This window comes from Galendromus occidentalis, unplaced genomic scaffold, assembly GCF_000255335.2.
Source record: "Galendromus occidentalis unplaced genomic scaffold, Mocc_1.1 scf7180000077484, whole genome shotgun sequence".
Taxonomy (NCBI): Eukaryota; Metazoa; Arthropoda; class Arachnida; order Mesostigmata; family Phytoseiidae; genus Galendromus; species Galendromus occidentalis.
Window position 1 is genome coordinate 1,636,142 of NW_003805472.1, and position 25,871 is coordinate 1,662,012.

The 25,871-nt window shown below is 53.0% G+C and overlaps 3 protein-coding genes across 3 annotated transcripts in view; 2 read left to right on the forward strand and 1 right to left on the reverse strand.

The window, feature by feature from the left end:
• Window positions 1–1,420, forward strand: part of LOC100907615 (methionine aminopeptidase 1) — a 1,917-nt gene extending 497 nt beyond the window's left edge. The window contains exons 2-3 of the mRNA XM_003745542.2: window positions 31–920; window positions 1,010–1,420. Coding sequence (XP_003745590.1) covers window positions 31–920; window positions 1,010–1,177 — 1,058 coding nt within the window. The 3' untranslated portion in view covers window positions 1,178–1,420. The remainder of the gene's footprint in view (window positions 1–30; window positions 921–1,009) is intronic.
• The window catches only part of LOC100902465 (uncharacterized), an 18,475-nt gene extending 4,663 nt beyond the window's left edge, over window positions 1–13,812 (reverse strand). Inside the window, exons 1-10 of the mRNA XM_018640404.2 lie at window positions 13,657–13,812; window positions 11,956–12,034; window positions 10,729–11,289; window positions 10,462–10,638; window positions 9,728–9,877; window positions 7,873–8,001; window positions 6,335–6,454; window positions 5,940–6,113; window positions 4,629–4,790; window positions 2,363–2,461 (exon numbers count right to left, since the gene is read on the reverse strand). Of these exons, the coding sequence (XP_018495920.2) occupies window positions 2,363–2,461; window positions 4,629–4,790; window positions 5,940–6,113; window positions 6,335–6,454; window positions 7,873–8,001; window positions 9,728–9,877; window positions 10,462–10,638; window positions 10,729–11,289; window positions 11,956–12,034; window positions 13,657–13,812 (1,807 nt within the window). The remainder of the gene's footprint in view (window positions 1–2,362; window positions 2,462–4,628; window positions 4,791–5,939; window positions 6,114–6,334; window positions 6,455–7,872; window positions 8,002–9,727; window positions 9,878–10,461; window positions 10,639–10,728; window positions 11,290–11,955; window positions 12,035–13,656) is intronic.
• Window positions 13,813–14,175: 363 nt separating this feature from the next.
• LOC100902606 (multidrug resistance-associated protein 4-like) lies at window positions 14,176–24,971 on the forward strand. The gene is given in 18 exon segments (XM_029112113.1): window positions 14,176–14,220; window positions 14,660–14,805; window positions 14,902–15,188; window positions 15,776–15,988; window positions 16,096–16,593; window positions 16,596–17,273; window positions 18,784–19,023; window positions 19,179–19,332; window positions 19,995–20,190; window positions 20,532–20,585; window positions 20,866–21,010; window positions 21,773–21,885; window positions 22,100–22,229; window positions 22,404–22,613; window positions 22,748–22,918; window positions 23,967–24,200; window positions 24,489–24,669; window positions 24,767–24,971. Coding segments are annotated over 18 exon segments (3,900 nt in total).
• Window positions 24,972–25,871: the final 900 nt, after the last annotated feature.

The following is a 25,871-nucleotide window of genomic DNA, read 5'->3' on the forward strand; positions in this document are numbered from 1 at the left end:
TGGGACTGACGATAGCGAAATTTTCTGCAGGTATCGAGGGCTCCTTCTTCTGCAATCAGCAGTGTTTCAAGAGCTCCTGGAGCGTTCACAAGTCAGTTCACAAAGCGACTCCGAAGTCCAACGGCGACGCCAAGTACAACCCATGGCCCCACTATAATTTCTCGGGACGACTCCGACCTGGCCGAGTGGGTCCGATGAGAGATGTACCCGCTCACATCCTGCGACCCGACTACGCCGATCATCCCGAAGGGATCGCCGTATCGGAACAAGCGATGAAGGGAGCCGAAATCAAAGTTCTCTCGGCTGCCGAAATCGAGGGCGTCAGAGTGGCCTCGAAACTCGCGAGAGAATGTCTGGACACGGCGCTGAGGGCTGCGAAGCCTGGCGTCACGACAGACGAACTGGACAGACTAGTTCACGAAGCAGCCATCGAACGCAATTGCTATCCCTCTCCCTTGAATTACTATCTGTTCCCGAAGAGCTGCTGCACTTCGGTGAACGAAGTGATTTGCCACGGAATTCCGGACGATCGAGTCCTCGAAGACGGTGACATTCTGAACGTCGACGTCACGGTGTACCACAAAGGATTCCACGGGGATCTGAACGAGACCGTCTTCATCGGCAACGTCGACGACGCCGCCAAGAACCTCGTCCGTGTGACGTACGAGAGCCTCCAGAAGGCGATCGAGAGCTGTCGGCCCGGAGTTCTCTATCGTGACATCGGCAACGTGATCCAGAAACACGTACAACCGCACGGATATTCCGTCGTGAAGTCCTATTGCGGACACGGAATTCACTCGTTATTCCACACAGCGCCGAGCGTTCCCCACTACGCGAGGAATAAGGCTGTAGGAGTGATGAAGCCCGGACACATTTTCACGATCGAACCGATGATTTCGGAGGGTAGTTACAAGGATGAGGTGAGTGAGATACGTCCGCAAGAGCCCTCGTAGGGCGGTGGGTTACCCACTGGGAGCTTTCGGGATAATTGCTGAATTCGCTTTCACAGGTTTGGCCCGATAACTGGACGGCTGTGACGATCGACGGTAAACGCTCCGCGCAATTCGAACAGACGCTGCTCATCACGGAGACCGGTGTGGAGATTCTAACCCGTCGGCGTGAGAAGAACGGCCAACCCTGGTTCATGGACCAACTCGAAGCGGAATCTAAGTCGTGATGATGTCTAGTCTCATCCTGTGGCTGGTAGAGAAAGCAAGAATACTCGGCGAGGTGTGTGAAGCAGTTCGATCAAAGGGGTCTGCTGAGAGTGGAGGGAAGGAGTCTCTTCTTGTTTCCCGAGGGGAAACTGACGGATCTCCCTCCTGTCGGAAATTTTCGTCTGTTTAACTCATGCGTTTGTATATCTAGCGCGTCAATATAAAAATGTTAAATTAAGCCATGGAAATAAAAACAAGCGAGAGTTATTCCTGACTCGGCAGACATTCCTTATTGAGTCTGCATTCGTAGCTCAGGAGGGATAGAATCAATCCATTCCGTCACGTCATGAATTCAGCGGATCGATGACGTCGAAGGGTTTCGTCTCTGCGAACTCTCTCAAGCACACAAGTCATTTTGAGAGCGTCCATCGACCATCGATCAGGTCGAGAGAGTCAGTCGAGACTAGCTCAGAAATAGGAATCGATGGGAGGAACTCGACCATTCGCTGAACTTTCCCGGCCCGGTCAGGAAAAAATTCTCCGAAGGGAGTCCCTCCCCCTCCAGGAAGAGATGGCTCTAATATTGCGAGGGCCTTAAGGAGCTCGCAGCTCCGGATAAATCTTTGGGGAGACTGTTGCAGATACACGGAGCATTTCGTTCATCGCTTCCTGATAGCGGCTCGTCTGAGCGGAATGAGTCTAACAGTGAAGTGCATCGCTTGAGGCTCACTCTCGAGGGGTACACGATCATGCCCTCGAACCGGAAACGAATTGCTCCGCTTCAGTGTTCCGAGGCAATGATCATTGGGGCTGAAGTGGCTTCGAGAAAAATGTTCCTCACCTCTCGCCCCCCCTCTGATGGAAGGGTAGACCTCAATTTCTGACCGATTCCGAGTCGAATTCAGAACATGGAAAAAGTCCATCGGATGCTTGTTGCCGCTTCAGCAAGCTCTCGGGAAATCCTCGACTATCGGAACTCTGATTTCTCTCTTCGAGTATTTGATTGAGTTCCGAACGACCCCGGCACGGTGTGGGGTAATTGTCATCAACGAGAGCGACAAACGAATGTAAGGCCGGTTGTAGCCGATTGTGCCAGCATAAAATCTTCGGCCCCCTCTGTGATGTCGTTGAGTAGGGAAGCGAAACTCCTCGATTCCCCTAAAAGCGATCGGGGAGGGGACCTAACTTGGGGAAAGAGCAATCACCTTGATCTCGGGGTTTCAGATGAAGCCAATGAGACTTGTTCACGACCGTTTCGAGGTTTACGACGTTCCGGAACGTTGCCACGGGAGGTATCAGATGAGCTGTAAAGTTTTTTCATGTTTCGTTAGTCATAAAACGGGCCAATCTTCCTCAGCAAGCTTATTTGGGGACGAAGTCGAGCCACAGCAACAATCTATCGAAGTTCGAAGCCGGGAGCGCCGCGCGACTCTGGCTGCGAGTGAATGAATCACGATTCGGAAACTCTTGCTCAGAGGAGTACTGGCACTCCGCGAGGGAACTCGAGCAACACCCTACGGGGGCTCAGCTCCAGTTTAAAGTCCAGACGTCCGGAGCCAGGATTAGCATTCGGATAAGATTGGTGAAAGAAGAGGGAACCTGAAGTCGGAGTCGCGCTCCTCGAGGCGGAGGATTTCACTGACTGAGAAGGCTCGTCGTTGCCCATATTAAAACCGGGCTCAAACCGCTCGGCGGTGCGCCGAAGCGCCGACGCATTCCTTGCAAAGGCACCCGCTTTCGATGAAGGCGCCTGAGTGTGGCCATTACTGCCAGCCAGCCTGCGCTCCTGCGGGATCTTTCCGCTGCTCGTTCTCATATTCTGGCGACCAAGCATCGAGCGAAGCAATATTGCGGAATTCCGCCGTGTCGCTTGGCCGCGTTTCACCTCGCGGATCATCGGGTTGTAATTGCAGGGATGGGGGGAGTCATCCTTGAAAGGTCGCGAAAGTTTCATTATTTCTACACCATTGGCGTCATTCCCGCTTTTCATTCGGCAGCAGAGCTCATTACGGGCATCCCGTCCGAACGTACCCAGTCGGCTACGACCGCAATAGTGGCGACTATGATGATACCGCTTGTCGCTGTAACACGATATAATATTCGCCGGTGATGCCTCTCGAGGGAACAAGCATCGGTGTGTCACGAAAACCTTCGGCAATCGCTAATAGGGCACTCTCCCACCTCGATGTATGACTTATCGTGTCTGAGCTTCACGGAAGGAACAGGGCACCGGCTCTCAGCATTCGTACGAAGTCGCGTATTCGGCCCCGAGCAGCTAGACAATAATTTTCTGCTCCCAGTGTATGTCGGCGGAACACTATTGCGAAAATGAAGAGCTTCTCTCGCAGACTACGAGACGGAAATGAGATGAGGGGCCATACCCCCTCCGCCCCTGCGGATTCTGCACAGAGCCAGAATCCCCGTCTCGGGGAGGGGCTCCGTCTGGAGGGTCATCTCCAGTGGATGACCGTGTACTTCGATCGATGCATTGCAAACTATCCGCGGGTCTTGAGTCGAGTCAGTTCAACAAGTCTCACGATTCGCTCACTTGCTCGCTACAAGCGAGTTAATTATTGAGGATGTGATCCATGAGCTCGTTCGAGTGGCGAGACGCAACGGCGTACGGCTCCCCTGCTTCCGGAATGTAGTCCTGCAGGCCGGCCCAATCGATTTCAGTCAAAGTCTAAGGATCCGATGCGACGGTATTCGAACGAGCTGAATAGACTCTCAAAAATAAATCAAGAACCCTCGCATCGATGTATTGATAATATGTGATCGAGTCCTAGCAGCCGAATCGTCCATGGAGGACCCAATCGCCGATGATATCGCATCTCGAACACGGAACCCTCGACCGGATCTAGAGCCGCGGCCAAGCACTCAAATTATTCTAAAAGTAGAGATTCGAGACGCTTCCGAAATTAAGTATTTGTACGTGAGACTCTCTCGACCCTCAGCTAATTCAAAGTTTGAAATTGAATCGAACGACGACTCCGTATTGAGTTGCTTCCCGACACTCCGCGACTCCCGGTCGATGCAATAAGGAGCCAGGAAATTAAGTGGGCCCGACTCATCGCCCACATCCTTTCTCGAGCAATTCTCATTGCCTCGATGCCTACGAACTCGGCTCCCATCCAACAAGTTTCAAGCGAGCGTGGGAGTTTCATGCGAGAGTTCGATGCGGCCTCCGGTGCTTCACATAGCAACAGAGTCATCGCGCAAGGAATTTCATCACGCGAGCTCCCACGGTAAGACACGAGCATGTTTTCGTTCGGGAAAATATTCCCGACGTCGACGAAATGTGAGACGATGTTCCGAGGTTGTAGAGAGAAGTCCGTTTCTTTGCGTACGACGCCGACGCGACGTAGGTGGGAGAAGCAATGAACCGGTTGCGATATTTCGAACACAAACGATCAAAGAATTCTGCTGCTATCAATCCTAAGCTTTTCCCGTAAGTTGAGAGACAAAACTCACCTTCGGGGATTTCACCATGGAGAGGCGCGCACTCATGGCCAGCTGGACAATCTGGGCACACGGGACAAACTTCCTCCACAAGTCTTGGAGGGGGCGGGACCCCGTACGTGGTGAAGCTGGTCAACTCATTCACATCTCCCGACTTCGACCCAGGTTTCTTAGCTGGAAAGATCATTCATTTGAGCGAAGTGTCGAACAATTTGGCGCCGATGCGTCGAGAACCTCGTCGATTGACGGGGCTTGGGGGAGCACTGTTGATGAACGAGTTTCGGATGATAGAGAATAATAGATATTTCCGGTAGATCTTCCCTCTCTGGGAGATCATCTTCCTCTCGATCGCTTCGGGCAGATATACGGTGAAAAGAACAATAATTGCAATGAGGCGGAGTACTCCAAGCCGGTTTCGACGGCCCGCCTGCATCCAGCAGAGTGAGGAGAGAATCGACGGACGCAGGGAGAATTAGGCGGCGGCGGAGAGAATTAGGCGAACGCGGCAAGACTCTCGACACAGCTTCGATCGCAATGGGCACTCGAGGGAGCGGAGCGCGTTTCGGAACAAAGGGCTGGTTGGACCTTGAAAAATGCGAAATCAAGTCCGGATGCGGGGGGTCTGCCGAAACTGCGACCGAGCCTCGAGTCTGAGATTACAAAAACAAATTCGATCGGGATTCGTCTCTCTTTACGAGCAACAATCTCCGATTTTATGTGAAGGAAACTTTCCTCCACAACGATCCTCCGAGGCTTTACGATATCATTTCGTAGACGATGTGCGGGGCGTGGCCATCGCCGCTCAGTTTCGAATGGATCGGCTGAGCTTTGCGGGGAGCAATCTGTTCAGATCCGAGGTTAATTGGCTGGTCCGGGGCCTTTATTTTGCAAGTAAACGAGTTCGTCGTAGTTGAGCGAGTTCACTCTACGGCCCACCCGGAAGCACGAAACGGCTCTAGCAGCACAATATAAGTGGAATCGAATACAAATGAAGCCGATCCAGGAGGTGTATTGCTCTTCGAGAAAACTCAGGATCTTGCAAGTTGCTTCGAGGAACGAAATGCGGCCCGCCGATACGCTACATTAGAAATGGAGCGAACTCGACGGTGGCGAGTCGAAGACGGGGCGGGAGTAAATGCTGCCCCAGACGTCGGTCGGTCTATTGAGCCCATCGATTCTAACTTATCGTCAACGTTTCCCGGAAGCACCATAGATGGGAGTTCCTCAAGGCGGCCTTGGGTTTCGCGGGAAAAGGTATTAGATTGAGGGACGCGGGAATGGATCAAAGATCGGTTCCTTGTTGCGCTAATGATCGGCACTCACGTGTGATTGAGAATACGCCGGTGGCTGTTCCTCTGGAGTTCCTCGCGATGCATTTGTAGTGAGCGAAGTCCTTATCAGAGACGTAGGCCACCACAAGTGAGCTCCTGAGCACGTAGGGTTCCTCGAATTCTTCTTCAATTGTGTATTTGAGATCGTCGTGTATTATCGGTTCGTCTGCAAAATCATCGAATATCATTTCCCCGGCTCTTTTCGTCAACTCCCACCTGAGGGTTCGGGCCAACCTTTTCGCCTCAGGCGAGCTACTCCGTGCGAGAAGCGGAAGTGTGTGGGACCAAGGGCTCTGATGGATACCGGTGGCAACGAATCTCAGGCATTGTCTGATCGAGGACATGCGTACGAGGCCTTTCCCTGCCTGGGATCGGACGACAGCTTACCATCGCCTTTTATCCAGTAGACGCTCGCCCTCGGAAAAGCTTCGATGAGGCACTCCAGACGTGCCGTAGCTCCGTCACGGACCGAAACCATCCAGTTGGCGATCTTGACGAACGGGGAAACTGCTCGGAAGTGTGATTCATTAGTACATCGACACGGAGGCTCTCCCCGTAGCTAAATATGGATAGGCGCGAATTCAATCGCAGAAGCGATCTCCAGTAAGATTATTCGTATCCGGCTCCGCCAGAGCCTGAACTATTCGAATGGAATGAGCAATCTCGGACTTCCGAGAAAAAAGAAAGGTCCAGGGGGAGCCGAGAGTCGAAAGGCAGAGCCCGAACCACAGCACCAGCATCAACAACAACAGTAAAAATAAGAGCAGCAACTTGAACGATTTTGGGCGCGGCTGCACAAGTGCACTATGTCATGAGGACCGGGCCGTGCTTCCGTTCCGCGTCCTCGCAGGGAGAGCCAGCCCATATTTCAAGCAGGGAAGATTGAGGTACAGGTTCCGTGGAGCAGCCGACCTGCCAGCCAGGTTGCTTGCCGGCCTGCCTGCCTATTCCCATCTATTCAGACAAATTGGTCAGACAAGGGCCCCGCCGTGTGAGTGGCGGGCCGGCGGCGGGTAGATCGGTCGCCTATCCCGCCCTCGCTTACAAGAAACTGCTCAGCTGGTACACCGTCTAGACTTTATACGGCTCCCCGCTCGATACGCTGGCCTCCACTCAATATGCAAATGTGGCTGTTGAATCGAGTGCTCATGGGTTCGAACGGAGCGTCCATGGAGTTGTCGACCGGAGGATATTGAGAGGAAAATGACCGATATTCTCCGAACTCTTCAAAAGCGTATCGACTTCAGGTTTCGGTCAGAGGGGGCCACGACAGACAATCGGAGTTTGGACGCCGGGTTCTATTGAGAAGGCTGATATGTTCACCGAGATTCTTGATTGATCTTCATTTTGATTTTGCAAAGCCCTCCAGATCAGGATCTCGGATCGCGGCGAGACCTACCTACCTTATGCGGCACGTATTCTGCGCGCAAGCTACCGCGGTAACTCCTCGAAGCTTCATGCTCTCAGAACGAACGACCAAGGTCTCATTTTTGACATCGGTCGCAATCATAATAATCTATGTAGATTCTCCGGCCCATCGCTCCTCCCGACCGAGAAAACTGACGTTTAGCAAGCTAAGCAGACTGCTCGCGGCTGTGATCCGGGGTCGGTGTGAGGTCGGAGCTCGCCATATCTGCCCGTCGCGGCTCAAGCCCACGAGGATTCCAACGAATGAAAACCCTTGCGATGACGCATTCTTTGTTTGTGTTGCTTCCGACTTCGGAATCTTCGCAACCGGCCTCCTACGACATTTCGAGAAGCGATTTCTCTACCCGTCGAATCAATGAGAGCTTGGGGATGTTGTCCACATTGAACTCTTTGCTCCCAAAATATCCCGGTCTCGAGTAACCGGATCCCGAGCAGAACGAAATCGCGAAGCTTTGTCACAGAATATCCGAACGAACAGCATGATGACGAAGACTTACATGTGACGTCGACGGTGACTCGTCTCACATCCGGTGCTGCGATTCCGTTGGCGGCTATGCATAGATAATGTCCCATATGCTCTCTCAAGGCCTGTGTGAAATTGAGGCTCGATCCGAGAATTGAAGACACTGCGCATACATGAAGAAAGGAAGTGATTTAGCTTTGACTTCTCGAAGGTCATAACGTGGGGAATGAACTGTCGGAGGGAGATGCAGGATTTGTCACGCGATTGCTGAATGTGTCACGTTTTAGACCTCAGCGTCTGGTTTTCAGAGCTCTTACGCGATGCTCGTGGGTCGCTAATGCCTAAAACATGTCGACGAGAGAACCGCTATTTCTGGCTGGAGATGGGTTCGGGTCTCTGGTGGCGTGATCCGCCTTTCGAGCCCCCACTCGAGAGCATAGATATTATTGACAATAACCCCGGCATCCGCTGAGCTGTGATTTTCGGGGTGCTCAACCGGCTGGTTCCGGCAGGTCACTGTCACCACGGGCAGGGAATTTCCCATGAGGCGGTCAACTCGGACGAGGCAAGCCGCGGTCTTGGAATGAGTCAATGCAGGCATTCTATACCCCCACCATCTGCCTTGTTTATGAGGATACTCTCCAGCCCTCGTCCGGGCGCTCCTCTTGGGAGATTTTCAGGTCGACGGAGCCCGGACGGAGCGTATTCAAGTGCGACGGCGTCTTCCTTTGAAAGATTTCTCATTCATTAGACGGTTCCGAATTGGAGCTTTCGTGTTGGTTCTGGGCGAGGGGCCGATGGGTCAACAGTTTCTCCTGGAGAGAAAGACCGAACCGACCTCTCGGTAATCCTGGTTTTCGATTCATGTTCTGCACTTTGAAGAAACAGACCCTGAGAGGGCTTAACTTCTTCGAATGGTCCAGTCGTATCGTCGGAGTTCAGGCGAGTGTTCGACTCCCCGACCGATTCCTGCGGTGATCAATTCCGGACATTCCGCACTCTGTTTGTGTCTTTCGCCTCCTCAGAACACACTCATGAAGGCTGGGGAACTGGGCCATGATCACAGGCTTTTTCGCATGGGAGATATCCGATCCCGACAAGCAGAACAAGTCTAAGTAGGTAAATCTCGGGTAAAAGATGCACCGAGGGGTACGCGGTCTCGATTCGATCCTGGAATGCCGCTTGCGGCTTTCCAATCCAACTACTGATGAATCTCCGGAAACACCATCACTCGCGGGAGTTCCCGCCCCGCGAGGTTCGTCCCTGCGGTTTGGGGAGCCTCCTCGTCTCAGAGTCGCTCTGGAACAAGTCGCATGAATGGAGGACTCGCACAGACCGTCGATGGAGCATGACGACCTTTCACCGCTCGTTCCGGAGATGTATTCGTATTCATTCAGCGAGACATCTCATCAGTCCACTGGGCCTGATATCGGATGATTACGAGTCGCAAGGAGCACGGTGAGCAAAGTAGTCGTTTTCGTCTTAGCTTCACCAAGATCTCAGTCAGGGGTTCTCTCGCGTGCCCCACGAGCTCATTTATGCAAATCCTTCCGCCGCTCGTACGAAAAAATCGTGCTAAGCCCCGCTATCTTCCGGCGGATTAGAGAATGCAGCAAGTCTCCCTATGTTCGCTTCGATATTTCTAAATTCCGGGTTTCGTCTCCACAAATGAAAAAATGAACGACGTTCCAGGGAAAGACATTCCGCCTCTGGGAGTCAGAAAGGGACCAGATCCCAGGACCGTCGCTCATCCATTCGCGGGTTCCTGAGCCCCGACGTTCAACGTTGACCGGACGACATGTTCCTATTGGGATTTGACCCTCCTCCGAGACGTTGCTCGATTGGGGGGCTGCCGGAGGACTTCCAATGGATTCATCAAAAATACTCACGCATCCAGCGACCTACGCGTATCGCCCGCGTATCTTCGCGTCTCCAAACGACTTGGGGCCGAGGGATCCCTTGAGGAGTGCAGTGGACCTGAAGAGCCTCGCCTTCTTCCACATTAACGTGTTGTTCACGTTCTACGACGGAGGCTGGAACTGGAGACAATTTTTCCAGTATTATCTCCCCTGACTGAGACCACGCAACGGAGACATAAGAAAGCAACCCTCAAACGGAGTCACCGAGAGTTTCGATTCATGGGATTTTACGAGCACGAGCGGTGGCAAGGAGAATTCTGCTTGAAAACACATACTGGCTTATATCAAAGCAATTATCGGAAAGGAAAGAAGGAAAAACAGAGAGAGATTCAAGCATGCTATATTCTTTAACTATGAACTACGGGACGATGCAAGAACTACAAGAAAACATTCGAAGCGGGTCGATGAAGACGCATGAGTCCGAGGGAATCGAGCCGTGATCTGCATGCATCTAGGTACTGCCTTCTTGACCCTCAATGGGACGGAAATCTCGATCAGGGCTCATCATCTGAAATCGGTCAGGGGCACACTCATTTGTGGAAACAACGGATTTGACTTCACGATCCAATGGCTCAAAGCAGTGCCGAGAAGAGCGATTCGGCCCGTGCATAGATCCAACACGAGACTACACGAGAGCACTTTTGAGAGAAAGAAAAAGAAGGAAGACAGTCCGATATTGAAAAAAATACAATCTTCGAGCTTACCGAGAAGATCTTTCAAATCTGTGATATTTGTCCCTCCGCCGATGGTATACGAGGTTATCCCTGGCAAACCGGGCTGACCCTCGTTGCCTGCTGCACCTTTACGACCGCGGGGTCCCATCGGACCGGGTTCCCCGGTCGGTCCTGGTGGGCCTCTCTGTCCTGCTTCTCCCGGCGTACCTGGTGTTGTTGGTCATTCGTTTATTGGTTGAGCTGACACATCCATGCGCTATGATATCGGCACCTACAGACCCAAGTGTCGAAACCCACCATCCGTGCCGTTACGACCCGGTCTCCCCGCCAAGCCGGGCAGACCGGACAGTCCGTCTCGTCCGGAAGTCCCGTCTCGCCCTGGAGTTCCAGGCATGCCATCGAGACCCGGTTGACCAGGTAGTCCGTCTTGACCCGGCAAACCTTCGTTACCGGGCTCTCCTTTTTCGCCTTTGGTGCCAGGCAGTCCAGGCGGTCCAATGAGAGAGATGTCCGACAGTCGACGGCGCCGCAAAGAATTGCTGTGGTATCGATGTTTGCTAAAGGACTCGGCCGCTTCGCCCTTTTCTCCTTTCGGGCCCCGACAGCTGCACTCTGCTTCGTCGCGCACCTCTCGTCGCCTGCGCCCGCTTCCTGGGGCACCGGGTGGTCCGATCGGGCCTGGCGCACCCGACATCCCAGGCAATCCTGGACTTCCCTGATCACCCTTGGATCCTGGGAATCCCGGTATTCCTGGTTCTCCCTTCACACCTGGCATACCCGGTGGTCCCGGTCGTCCTATGGGTCCGGGTAAACCGGGGTGTCCATCCAAGCCAGGCATGCCAGGAGGACCTGGCGAGCCTGGAGCTCCAGGAGGACCAGGAAGACCTGTGGTGACATCACGGGCACGACGATTGGCGGAGCCTGGAAAGGAAGGGCAGCGTTCAAGAAATGTTGGCCTTCCGTGCTGTATTTCGTTCCTCAGGACTATGTTGTGAGGCCGTCACGAGAGTGAGATAAGAGAACGAGGGACAACTACGGCTTCCTGTCATCACGGCCGACGCTCTCCGTCCATGGGTCCTCATGATCTCCATTTCCATGGCTGAGATGCTTCGCTCCGGACGACTGTGTTGGTGGCTCGTTTCTTTCATAAACGACATTTCGCCAAAAAGAAGGAGTTCATTAGGGAGGACTCTTGGCTCAAATATGCTCGGAGAGGAGCTGGGGGACGCAAGGAGGCGAAGACATCACGATGTTTCCCGACCATCTTGTCATTTGGCTTAGGAGAAAGACATCAGCGTGCCAAACGGGCGTGGCATATATTTCCATTACCTCATGGCATAGCGACGGGGAGAGAACGGTAAGAAGTAGTAGAAAACGAGGAGAGCATAAAAAGAAAGTGATTGTCATTGCCACGGTCGCGAAGCCGTGAACTGAGAATAGCGGATGAAGAACGAGTCGCATGAATAGGGGATATGAGGCAAGGGAAAGCCATGCTCACTGGGAGATGAATAAAGAACCGAAAACATTGACGGGCACTGCTTCTCGTGTCGAACTTCACAATCGTCCGAGCCCCCGATCGCTGTATGATCTCAGAAGTCTCCCCCTGCCGATCATGTCGGTCAGATATGGATAAAATATTATTTAGGGCTTCCCCGCGTGGCTTCAGCGGAAGCTACAGCCTGCTGACTTGTGAGGATCGGTCAAAATGACTGTCCCTGCCGGCTGTCTGATCGTGGCCAGTGAATATCTGTTCAGTGCGACGACCGATGCGGCGGTCGGTGATAGCTGTTGCTCGATGTTACGACATGGAGGCTGGAAGAATATCGGGGAGAACTCTCGCTGGTGGGACACCGAAGGAAAATGAATGTGTATTCCGCTCTCGTCCACCGATAAGATCGCTTGTCCGCTGAAACTGAATTGAAGCTCATGGGCGAGACGATTCCGTCTGTTCCAGGAGCTGCCTGCCAGCCACGCGCCGAACGTAAAAGCTCTGATTTATATACAAAGCGAGAAAGCGTATAAGGAATTCAGAGCTTCGGGAGAGACGACTAGCTTCCGCTGTTTCTTTTTCCCGACTCGAATAAAGGACAACGTTTCAGAATATTTTTAAAATACTCCCTCTTCCGTTGATGATTTCTCGCTTCAGGCAGTGAGTTGCCGTTTGCTGCATATTTTCCAAGACGTGCGTGTGTTCAGCTCCGTTCAGGATTCGATGGTTTTTGCGTGGGGCTTCCGTTGCCGGCCTCGGGGTTCGTTCCAATCTCGAGTGTCAGCTGAGCTCAAAAGAACGTCTGATAGAAGACCTCGCGTGTCAAGATTGAGGTCGAGCTTGCCGTGAGCAGAGAGAAAAGGTGGTCTCAGAGAATTTGCCCTGCCTGTATAGAACATTCTCGGTGTTGCCTCACGTTGCTTGTCCGAGGTGTCGGCGTAAGTAGCTGGAACGCGGGCTCAGATACCCATATTGTATCAGTTTTCGCACGCCGCGCCACCATTATCGTGGTAAAGTTGCCGAGCCGAGTCGGTAGTGCGTGGAGTCACGTCACAGATATTCAATCCAAATTACGGAGGACTTCGGATGCAGCGTCCGTTTCGACAGATATGAAACAGAGACAACCGGTCCCCGAGCGACGCGGGCGGCCCGCGTGACGGGCGCTCATTATTTCGAAGGGACGGGTCTCGATTTTTTTCTTTGGCGCCTCGGGCTGCATCTGAGTGTCTGAGCGGGTTCCGGCTATTTCACGTATTTCATTAAGCGTATCGACGAATCGATGTCGATTCGCTGGGAGAGTCGCTCCTAGTTCTGATTTGAAATCCATTTGCGTACGCGACTATATGTTAAAAGCTTCGTATGCGAGACGTACCATGTACATACATACGTCCAGTCCGTACAGACATAGGGGCATATGTATGTACACATATCACAACTTGCCATCAAGGGGCGGCCGTGGCTCAAAATTCAGGGACGGTTTTGTATTCCCGCGAGATTGAGTTCGAATAAGGCGCGGCTCGGAAACAAACGGGAGGCTCGCGTGTCTGAAGCGCATTGAGTTATTCAGTATGTCCATGTAGCGCGTGCGGCAGTCCAACATGGTACGCGGTCCCGATACTCCCGGCTCGTGCGTCGATGGGTCGTTTTGCTCTACCTGGAGCTCCTTTCAGCGCCAAACGCTGTGGCTGATCCGATGTGTCTCTCTGCGAAAAATTCTGAATCTCGATCCCAGATACCTCTTCCTCCTGCCACTGGCCAGATATGAGGTAACCGCTCCCCCTGACCATGAGTTTGGACATCGGATGCTGCGTGGGCTCGCTCAGGGAGATTTCTTCCTTTCTCTGTCGAACGCCTCCTTGCATTGTGTTGCAGTTTGTGGATACGATAATCATGTCCCCAAACAGTAAATACGAGCATAGACAGTAATCACCGGAGCACGCGGAGGCAATTTTACAACGCTTGCCCTCTAAACTATCGCTTTTTGAGTGTGGAGCGCTCTTGAATCGAGCGAATAAGATTTTCCCTCGGAAGCCAACGGCTCTTTTTCCAAGTTTGGCCTCAGCACGCTCCGCGAGACCGCGTTAAATTGTCGCTGGAGTTGAATCGCAGAGTCTTCTTCCGATGCCAGGGGAGACATTGGAGAAAGAGACCCGGGAAAACGCGTCATACTCTCCTCGAGCGAAGCAAAACCATTTCCCCTAACTCGAGCCTGTCTCTGGATGATCGAGCCGGCACGCGGCATCGTGTCGAAGGACATGGAGGAACTCTACCACACTCACAAACAGCCCAGGAGCCCTCAGGCTAGTTATCCAAACTCAATCCTTCCTCCGGTAGAACCCAAGTTGAGCAGCGTTTCTGAGAGTGCGTGCCGGCAGATCGGCGCTTCGTGACCGGAATGTCCGAGGAACACCGGGAGCATCCGAGAATTCCGATCGGAGACAGCTGGCAGCAGAGAAAAAGGAAATTTTTCTCGGAATACTCTCAGCTGATTCGATAGAGTGCGCTTTTCACGGGCTCGTGTGCTCCAAGAGTCCCGAGCGCCGTATCCTGGGAACAGTGAACGGCAGAAATCTAGAACAGGTCGTCCGGGATCGATGTCCAGCGAGCACATCGTTCGACGGGCACCCGATCAATTATTTCTTTCCCCTAGGTCGTCACGCTCTCTCGTGAAGCGGAGTCCCGATCTACGGCTCTATGATAAGACGATATACGCTCTCATCGTTTCATTCTTACGCGCAGGAAACCGCATCGTGGTTGTCTCGATTGTTCTTCGTATGGCTCCTCCCGCTCTTCCGGGCCGGTCTTTCGCGATCATTGGTAGTCGAGGATCTGTATGCGTGTCCACAGTGGGAAGAATCGCAGCCTGCGGCAGATCGTCTCCAAGAGTATGCCTATTCTAATTCGGCGTCAGGGCTGTCTTCCCTTGTCGGCTCACTATCCATATTCGTCCACGATGTCACTCATGCTGACTCTGATTCCAGAGAATGGGAGAAAGAACTGTCGACCAGGAAACCTAATTTGTTCCGGGCGCTCTGGCGGATGTACGGGAAACTGTACCTGGGTGTGGCAGTTTTCGTTGTGATTGAAGAATGCATTAAAAACGTGCTGCAGCCAGTGGCGCTCGGCTGGCTAGTCGCGTACCTGACCAATCCGGACGCATCACCTCTGACTTACAGCGAGTTTGTACTTTGCGCGGCGTTGGTTTCGTTCCTGGGAGGGGCCCACATCTTCACGCATCATCCGTACTTTTTCAATATGCAGAGAATCGGTAAGCGCCCGAGTTTCGCGATCTTCCCACTCTGCTCGTACATTCATGTCTGTAGAAGTCTCCTCGTGACCTTTCGATAAAAATCCAGGAACGGGACAATCAACACCGAATATCCAGAACGCTGTCTATCGGGTTATATGAGTCTAGGCGTTTTGAGCCTCGAGGGCACGTCGTCGGCGCCGACTTAACGAGCGATCAAAATTTGAATGACCAGCTCGCTGCCACTTTCGAATATAAATATGTAGGTACATCGATGCTCCTTTGCCGACGAGCGTTTTCGCGAGGAAGGCAGCGGGCTGGAATAGGCAGGAGTACGGGGAGTACGCCCCGAGATTCATCGCAATGCAACTTCGGCGTTTTCCGAAGTTTCGACTTACGCGGATACTCCTGTCTCCGGAGACTTCTGCCAACCGGTTTTCCGACGGGAGAAGAAATCATATCTTCGAATAGAACGCGGTTTCTCCCCGATCGTCTCCCGTTCTGACTCCGTAATCGAACGGGATCTCGAATCCCCCCACATCGGAAGTTCATATTCCGAGGCTCATGGGGATTAATCTGAAAATTTTCTGCCCTTCGGCTCCTTGCAGGCATGCGGGTACGAGTAGCTTGCTGTTCGCTGATGTATCGGAAGTGTTTGAAGCTGTCACAGGCCGCCCTCAACAAGACAGCTTCCGGCCAGATGGTGAACCTCATGTCCAACGACGTGAGGTATTTCGACAGCTCGGTACTCTTCATTCCCTACTTGATTGTCGCCCCTCTGCAGACACTTATCATCACGGTTATTCTGTACAAAGAGCTCGGTGAGTTCAAAGTTCGGCGCCGAGAGGCCGTATGCGCGAACCTCGAGGGAATTTTTGTCGTTTCCCGCTGTTCTTTTCCTTACGCGTGTCATGTCATTGCGTGGCAGGTTGGCCGAGTCTCTGCGGAGTTGGATACGTTCTCGTTTGGGTCCCGTTCCAGTACGGCATGGGGAGGAAATTCGCGAAAATTCGCCTGCAGACAGCCGAGCTCACCGATCGACGCGTACGGCTGACAAACGAGTTGGTGGCCGCGATGCGCGTCGTTAAAATGTACGCTTGGGAGAAGCCTTTCGGCAAATTGGTGTCGGACGTCCGCAAGTTGGAAATCGGCCGAGTGCGAATAGCTTCGACACTGAAGGGAATTAACATGGCACTGTTCTTCGTCTCCTCGAAATTCGTTCTATTTTTGAGCTTCACGTGCTTCACGGTGATAGCCGGCGGAAACCTCACCTCGGAACGAGTTTTCGTCTGCCTGGCGCTCTTCAACTCTCTCCGGCTCGCGATGGGCCTCTATTTCCCTTTCGGCATGAGTCAGGGAATGGAGACCCTGGTCTCGATCGGGAGAATCCAGCGCTTCCTTCTGCTGGACGAAAAGCGGCTGAGCACGATAGCTCCATCTCGAGACAGAACGACGAACTCATGCTGCGGATGAGCGACGTCAAGGCGACGTGGACCGAGCTCGGCCCCCCGGTTCTCAACAACATCAACTTTCGTATCCGACGCGGCGAACTCATCATCGTCGTGGGACCCGTGGGCTGCGGGAAAACGTCGCTGTTGATGTCGATTCTCGGCGAGCTACCTCTGCAAACGGGCTGCGTCAAACTGGGCGGAACGGTTGCGTACGCGTCCCAAGTGCCGTGGCTGTTCCAGGCCACCCTCAAGCGAAACGTGTGTTTCAACTCGAAGATGAACGAAAAACGATTACGGAAAGTCGTGGAAGTTTGCGCTCTCGAGAGGGATATCAGCCTCCTACCTCTGGGCGAGAACACTCTCGTCGAGGATAAGGGCGTGTCGCTGAGTGGCGGCCAGAAAGCCCGCGTAAGTCTTGCGAGGGCCGTATACCACGACGCCGATCTATATATACTCGACGACCCGTTGAGCGCCGTGGATCCGGCCGTATCGCAGCACATATTCGATAAATGTATCCGGGGCTATCTCCGCCACAAGGCCGTCATCGTCTGTACGCATCAGCTGCAATATCTCAAGTTTGCCGATCGAGTGCTCGTGCTGGAGCCAGGGGGGAAGCCTGCGGCTTACGGACGCTACCACGACATCGTGAACTCGGGTAAGAACTCTTTCGACTTTTCCTCAGAGACAACGGATCTATCCGCGCTGCTGAGTCTGATCTCTTGAGCGAGCGCTTAGAGGGAGTCTATCGTGAATAACACATGCATGAAACGTCTTATACGTAAATCCGTTTATGAATCGATATCAGGAAAGAAAGGCGAGGAGGCTCAGGTCGAATTTAAAATATTCGACCCCTGAAGCGATAGGAGGGAATTTACACCGAGTAGAGAGGTTTTAGAGAAGAGCCACTGAGGAACAGAGCTGCGAACGACTCTGTTAGCTCGCGGGCGAGAATCTTGAGCGCGAATGCTCTTCATGCAAAGTCTTGCAAGAATGTCCTGAGAGTTCGCTTCGAATCCAGCTCGGGCTAATGACTCACCGTCGCAGTTTCAAGGGATCAACAAACATGTGCTGACCGACGCTTAACTTAATCCCGACGATGACGTCGTTCGGCGTGACGGGCCCGTTCGCAGCGAGGGTATTCCCCTCGTACTCCGGTGCTGACGGAAGCGCACGTCGACTCTGAAGAATTCGTTCTGTATCTCCCGATTCGGCCGCTCGAACGTCGACCGATAACGCTCCCGCAACACCTGAATCTAAATCCCGCTAATGCCCGCGGTGTGATTCTCGAAAACAAGCGTTGCAGTCGACAGACATTCCGAACAATCCGAGTTCGGAATAATGATTGAATTCTCAGAGAGCCTCTTGTGACATCGATTCCGTGTGGGATCGAGGCCTCATATTCGACTAATTGTCCTCGAGTAGGGCGAGGGACATTCGTTTGGGCTTCAGGATCGACTCGGGAGCAGACGAAAAGAAAAAACCCTCTTCCAGGGTGAATCGCCCTACCGGGAGGTCTGGCGTTCATTTTTATCCTGGGGCGGGCCTTGCAACGAAAACATCACCGTCGGCTGTAATTCGACCGCGCTCAGCCGCTCCGCGCTCCAGAGTGGAAACGGGCGGTCGCGTGCTTTTCACTACTTCGTTAAGTCATTTGTTCGTACGCAAAAGTTGCGAAACGCACGCGACTGAAAGTTGCTTCGCAACAGTCTGCGATATGATAGTATTCCGCATTCGAGCCATCTCGATTGTGTGTGCGAGTGTCGGTCGGCGCCTACCTGCCTGCTATCTGAGAGGCTCTGCTCCCGAGTACCTACCGTTCCCGTCAATGAGTTACCATTGGGATGAGCTCACAAGTGGTACGTGGACGCCAGCGGAGATAAGAGCTTCCTCCGCAGAGAATCGTTCGCTTGTCCGGTCCTCCGGACTTTCCCCCTCGGCCCACGACCGGATCGACCGCTCGTTGCCGTCGTTTCCGAGAGTAGGATTAGCCTTGCCCAGTCAGCTGGTCGGACGACTATCCCGGAGGATGAGCCGAAATCCACGGCGTCGGAGGCTCGAGTCATATGGAGTGGAGGAGCATCTCGGAAATTAATTGAGCAAACCGCAGCCGCATATCGATGAGCTCGATGCGAAGTTAATCTTCCCGCCTTTCTCCCCGTTCCCAGGTGTTGATGTCGGAGCCCTGGTGGACACTTTTGGTCGGGCGCCGGGCCCGACAACAGCTGGTGACGTATTCTCGATGTCACTGAAACGACGCTCTTCATCAGCTGCCAGCGCCATACCCATAAGTGAGCTGCATCAGGACCCACCTGAAATTACTCTCGCCATCAGAGACCAGCAGACAGAAGAGGGCCGCGGAACGGGCACTGTTTCCGGCAAAGTTTACTGGCAATTCGCCAAACTAGGTAGGCTGTCTTTTCTACGAGCGCGCTCCACGGTCGCAGAAGCGACGTGGCTCGGGAAGAAATATGGGAAACCATACTCCAGCCGTTCATCGAAAATGAATCACTTCCTGTCGGGCTTCGTCGAACGATTCTAAGCGATCAAATCCGTGTTCCAGGGGCCGGATGGCTTCTCCTCAGTCTTCTGGTGATCAGCTCTGTGGCATCGCAAGCCTTATTTAACGGATCGGACTTTTGGCTGACGTACTGGGCGAACCAGGTCGAACAAAAGCTCTCGCTCGACGGGGAAGGCCTCGAACCGCGAGCTCTGAGGTAAGTTCGACGGTGATTCCGCAGGGTCGGGCCCGAAGTCGGCGCCGAACTCGGAACGAGTTACCTCGGGAATCTAATCCGTTTTCGGTTCGAACTCATCAAAGTGGATTACGACACCGTCCCGCCGTCGGAGCCATTCTGTGCGTTGTCCTCGGTTACAGACTCGGAGCTGTCGCTCGAGATTCCGATTCCGCTTCCTTAATTATTTACTACTGAGGGAGAGCGAAGGCTGGAAATTGGAGGAAACGGGAGCCGCGGAGCCGACTCCCGTGTACAACATGGAAGGGGTGGTCCGTCCGAGCGGGATCGATCCGACGGAAAAGTCCCGCGAAGATAACGACCGCGAGTGAAAGAAGAACAACGTTGGAAATTAAGTTCCTTGTGGGAAGAGCCTCTCGTTGGAGACTAGGCCCTTCAAGAGGAGGAACTCACTCCTTCCAAAGCTCCGTCGTCGTTTTCGCTATCATGATCATCTAGTTCGTCCGCACGCTCCTTTCCTCGAGCTATTCTTCCCGGAAACGATCACTAATCGCTTCGATTACACGGTCCAGGAAACCTATGATCAGGGACGGCGGCATCGAAAGGATCCCCCAGTCTGGGGCTCCTGTCCGCCGACTCGTGTTTCAGGATCGTCCCTAATCTCACCAATGCTTCGATTTCAGTCGCATGGCCTGGATATACGCGCTCCTGGTTTTTCTGCTTCTTGTAGCGTCGTTGCTCAGAGCGCTGACGTTCTTCTTGATGTGCATGAAAACCTCGATCCGACTGCACGACGGCATGTTCGCGAGCATTACTCGAGCACCCATCGCGTTTTTCGATCAAAATCCGATAGGGCGAATCCAGAACCGATTCACTAAGGTGCGTACATGTGCTGAGAGCGATCATCGATGCGTTCTGCTGTCGTTCATTGTTCCCTCCACGGGGCCGTGTGACAATCACGCACCTACCTGAGCTCATGCTAATATCGTTCGTCTTATCGCTCGTTCCGCTCGCTGCGATGACTCTGGCAGTTTTGCGAAGCCACTCAGTCCGTAGTTAATAACAACGCTAAACCCATCATGTTCCGCATGGACGGAGAGGGGGTGAGATTTTTGAAGGAGATCGAGCGACGTCGTCAGGGGTAGAATCTCGGTTTAAGTCGTCTGTTTCGACACTTCGTATTAGTCAGGCAATTTTCTCAACAAGTCTTCTCCTTCCAGGACATAGGAGTGATTGACGACATCCTGCCGCCCACCGGCCTCGACATCTCTTTCGTGAGTTTTCCTCCGGACGGGGTGGGGGGAGGGGTATTCTTGAGGAACGGCAGTCGTGCTGGGGGAAGGAGCTCCTCTTCACCCTCCGTCGTCACGTACCCGGATAATCACGCTCTTAATTTCATTCGAAACCATTCGCTTTGAAATCAAAATCTCTCTCCGATTTTCCTTCGCACAATTTCTGCGCATAATAATCGGCACCCCTGCTCGATCGAGATTGGTTCCACGCGATTGGCTCCCGTCCAGCCTTGGTTGTTGATTATTGCTGGTCATTTTTCAGATAATGCTCAACCTCGTCGGAGTGTTGCTTTCTGTGGCGGTCGTTTGTCCGTACGTGATCGCTCCTACCATCGTGCTCATTGCATTCTTTGGCGTACTCTGGCAAGTTTACATGCGGACAGCCCGCGACGTGAAACGTTTGGAAGGTATCGTAGCCTCGATATTTTTATAGGTAGCACCGTAGAACCCCGGCTCGTCAGAGGAGTTTTTTTTAACTTTCTTCGAGCGAGAAAAATACATCCGGCTCACTACTGTCTCGACAGTCTATCAATTGTCCGGGGGAGACGATCTAGCGTCGTGTCCTTCGACTGACGTCAACGGGAACGGGTGTGTTAGCGAGTGATTTGTGCATTATTGACGTACATGGAGCTCATCTAGAAGATTAAGATCGCAGCGCTGGCGAATGAGGAAAGAAGATAGGAGACCGACAGCCCGACGCTTATCACCTTTCGGGCGTTGGAAATTGGAAACGATGCAATCGACCTAATGGCTCCGCGACAATAAATACAGTACGGGGGTTCATGCCAGCATCAAGGCTCACAGCGGAAAAAAGCTCCCGCCGCGCCGTGAGCCATGCAATAAGCCGTAGACATTGACAGCTACCGGGATAGACCTTTGGATGGGGGATCAAAAACCGCAGCCGAACGTACTCGTGGCGAAATTTTCCCCACACAGAGGCCCAAGCTCCCTCGACAAGGTCGAGCCGCGAATGCTCCGGGCGGAAATTCTCGCGCGAGGCATTATATCGCGTGATGATTTCCCCACGAATAATACGAACGAGGACCAGAATAATACGTGTACCCTTTCGGCTCGTTTCCTCGCCAGCCGACGGAGCCGCTGCTGCTGCTTGTGGATACTCTGAGAGAACTAATGCTTTTTACGGGCTTACCTTCCTTGCTTTTTTGCAGGCGTTACGCGTTCGCCGGTTTTCTCCCACGTGTCTTCGAGTCTCAATGGGCTTGCCACGATTCGGGCATACGGAGTGGAAGCGATATTCGAAAAACTGTTTGATCTTCATCAGGTTTATATCGTTAATTCTTTCACGTTTTCAGAGCTCTCTCATCAGCCTCATTGGCTGCCGGCCTTGTACCTCAGTCCCTACCCGCAATGTGGGACATACAAATAATGGCATGAATGTCATAAATTCTCGGTATCACTCCGGGCCATTACTCAGGCTCAGGCCTACTGAATCAAGATGGCGTCACGCGCGAGAGTGATACAGTAAATCTTTTTAGGATAGACACACGTCGGCGTGGAACCTATTTCTGTGTACGGCCCGATGGTTTGGCATATCGCTCGATTTCCTCGCTTTCGCCTACATCGCCATCGTGACCATAGGCTTATCGTTCATGGGAGTAAATGGGGGTGAGCGAGAACCACGTTTCAATTAGTGATGTTGAGCAGAAAATTTGGACCCCTCTGTCTAGAGAGGAATTATTTAGAGGTTCGAAGTCGAGACGAACGGAAATTTTTTCTCCCTAAAGTCGGTCGGATACCGAACCGGTTTCCTTCGCTGAAATCGATCTCTCTGGCCATCAGTTGCCGGGCTCACCGGTGGTGAGGTCGGCCTCGCCATCGCTAATGCTCTCATGCTCACGGGCATGTTCCAATGGGGAGTACGGCAAGCTGCCGAAATCGAATCTCAGATGACCTCTGTCGAACGCGTAATGGAATACAGTAGACTCGAGCCGGAGGCTGCTCTCGAGAGCGAGCCCCAGAAGCGACCGCCGCGCGACTGGCCGACGAAAGGTAGGAACGAACAAGTAACATTCCTCCCGGACCTTATGCTTCCTTCACTTATCGACTCCTTGTCTACGATTCCTTTGGGGGAACGCTGTAATCTGACCTAGAAACTCCGTGACCATGCGTCGTGACCTTTCCAGGAGCTGTGAGCTTCCGCGACGTCAGCTTGCGATACAAGCCCGGACAGCAGGCCGTGTTACACCAGATTTCATGGGACTTACTCCCAAAGGAGAAGGTGGGCGTTGTTGGTCGGACGGGAGCCGGGAAGTCATCGATCATAGCGGCACTTTTCCGTCTTCACGAGCCCGAGGGTGAGTTCAACAATGAGTGACTGGGTGATCGTGGGATGAGCGAGCGAGTGATCAAAGAGCATCGATATCCCGGAAGACCATCGTATCCATTCTCCTCGTCTCGGGTTGTCTTCCGATGCTGCAGACCCGAGTCTCTCTCGACATTTTCCGAGAGTTTCTGGGAGCATTTTGCGCTCAGAACTGTACTAGCTCACTCGCATGTCGAATGCGAATCAGCGATGATTCACTCACTGATCTTCATCCTTCGGAGTATGAACAATTACTTACGATCAGTAGGAGTAGGTCCCTGCTGTCTCCCTGCAGAGGAAGCTCCGGAGGGGTCAAGAGCAAAGGAATGACTTCGTGATTCTCGGCAAAATAAATCTCCGATGATCGGGACTCAGATCATACATTGTCGGGGCATAGCCACGCGGAGGAAACCCAGAGAGGCATTGTCCCCGCATGCCTGCGAATACTCGACGTGGCGCGGGAGACATCGGAGGATCCTGTCGCTGGGACGTTCGGGAAATACTGGCTGGCTTTGGCGGCAGGCACGAGCATGGGCGAATGGGGCTGAACTTCGTCGCCAATCCGAACCCCCGCCTCTCGCACCGGGGACTCGTATCAGGGAATCAATTGGCTCTGCCGTCTGGCAACTCGAGAGCTCTGTTTAGAGAGTAACCGAAGGTGGTTGCCGCAAAGTAGTTAATCACTCACAGCTCTTTTCATTAGGTCCAATTATCAGTGTTAGTCCGCTTTGCGCAGTCTTCATCTCCTTCTTGCCCAGAACGAACCTCTGTTTATATCGGTTGAAAAGAAGCTCAAGGAGTTCTAATTATAGCGATTCGCTCTGAAAGTGCTCCTCAACAGTACCGAACCTTCAATTCGTCCTCAGTTCGACCGATATCCTGATGAGCGATGGACCGATCGACCATTACTGACAACGAGTGGCGAAAATCCACGGATCTCGAAGCATTTTAGACTGAACTCGAGAGATGCATTCGAAACCTCGAAGTGGGGATCTCGAGAGAGGGATATTGTTTCTCGACAAAGACGGTATTCATTCCAGGCGAAATTTTAATCGATGGCGTGTCCATCAAAGAGATTGGTCTCCATGATTTGCGTTCAGCCGTGGCAATCATACCCCAGGAACCAGCCCTGTTCGAAGGAACCGTTCGGCGGAATCTCGATCCGTTCGGCAAGAAATCAGATGAGGAACTCTGGAAGGCACTCGACGAGGCCAAACTCAGGGACACAATTAACGGTTTGCCGGGCGGACTCAGCACAATCATCACGGAAGAAGGTTAGTTTGCCCTGCGCACGGGCGGAACGGAAGCTGTTCATGTGAGAGGGAAAATTCCCATCGTTTCTCTCGGCTTCCGCTCCGTTGCCCCTTTCGTCTTTTCCGGTAACGGAGTTTCTGTTACTTCGCGATCGACGCATACGTTCGTCATTCGGCCGCATAACGAGTTTTGGAGGCACTTTCACGATCGAGGTTGACTTATGACGGGTCCACGGACCTCCAAAGCGCGGCAACAGAAGATTCATTCCATTCGTACCCTCAGACCGCTCCTTGAAAAATCTACCGCAGGTAATAACTTGTCCGTGGGTCAGAGACAATTGATGTGCCTAGCTCGAGCGATAGTTCGGCGGAACAAAGTGCTTGTTCTCGATGAGGCCACCGCCAACGTCGACCCCCACACCGATTCCCTCATACAGGAAACTATAAGACGGAGTTTCGCGGATTGCACCGTTCTGACAGTGGCGCACAGGTTCGTTGTTGTCACGGTGTTCCCCGCTGGAAATTCATGACGCCGGCCGTAGTCAAAAGCATGCTTTCGAAATTATATTCATGAGTTATATCGACAGGCTCAACACCGTTATGGATTCAGATCGTATCATGGTGCTGGACGCCGGACGAGTCATTGAATTCGATAGCCCGCACGCACTATTGAGCGAGCCGAACTCGCGTCTCACGCAAATGGTCGAGCACACCGGCCCTACATCCGCTGAGCACCTTCGAGAAATCGCTCGGAAAGCTCACTATCGAACGTGTGACACGATCCCGTTATAAAGTGTGGCCCTGGTCTTGACACGTTGTCCCCATGGAGTTTCTGTTCGAATTTGATTATTCTAGCTGTGGGACATAAAAGGTCAAAATATGCGGAGACTTCCGAGAAATAGAGGAATTATTCAAAATCTCAATCAGAGTACCCACAAATCTAGAATCGCTTTCTCTCTCTCAAGTCGCCATTTGATTGCGGCTGCTGCCATCGGGGGAACAACGCTGACTGGGGAGAGTGTGTCCTCGGTCGATGTTGTCGATTGCGAGTACAAAGTGGCTCCCTCCACGTTCTGCCCTCAAGAAGAGATCTTCAACGGCCCTCCGGACTCGTCGTCTCGTTGTGCTCGACTCTGTTCGACTCACAATCTTCCCGCTCACAGCCTTCCTCCGTTCTTCCCTTCTTAGCACCCAACCACCCTCACAAGGCGTTCGCTTCCCTAGGTTCGTTCCTTCAACTAAGTGGCGAGCACTTCTGGGGGCAAAGCGATTGTCTGAAGTGTGCGGCCTCCGTCCAGCACGCGGGTCGAATACATTACTTACCCTGTCGGCGGCGGCGGCGGCAGCAGCAGCGGCCGTCGCGTCGTCGTAACCACCACCGAGAGAAAAACCACAATGGGAACGCAATCATTTAGGCAGCGATGGTGGTCTCCGTCGCTTACCGCTCTCGTTTAGTTCAAATGTTTGAATGGATGGAGTCGCACCGCTCGGGAATCCGCCCCTCAAGTTGCAAAGTATCATGGCTCGTCGAGAGGAAAACGACACTCGCTTACGAAAACATTAATCACCGGCAAACATCTTCCTTCTGTTTTCGGATTACACTGACATGAGCTCTCCTGCCCGGAATCCGGTTCCGCGTGCGAAGAAAAATTGCTTGAGCATCCGTAGGTTCGCCCACATTTCCATACTGTA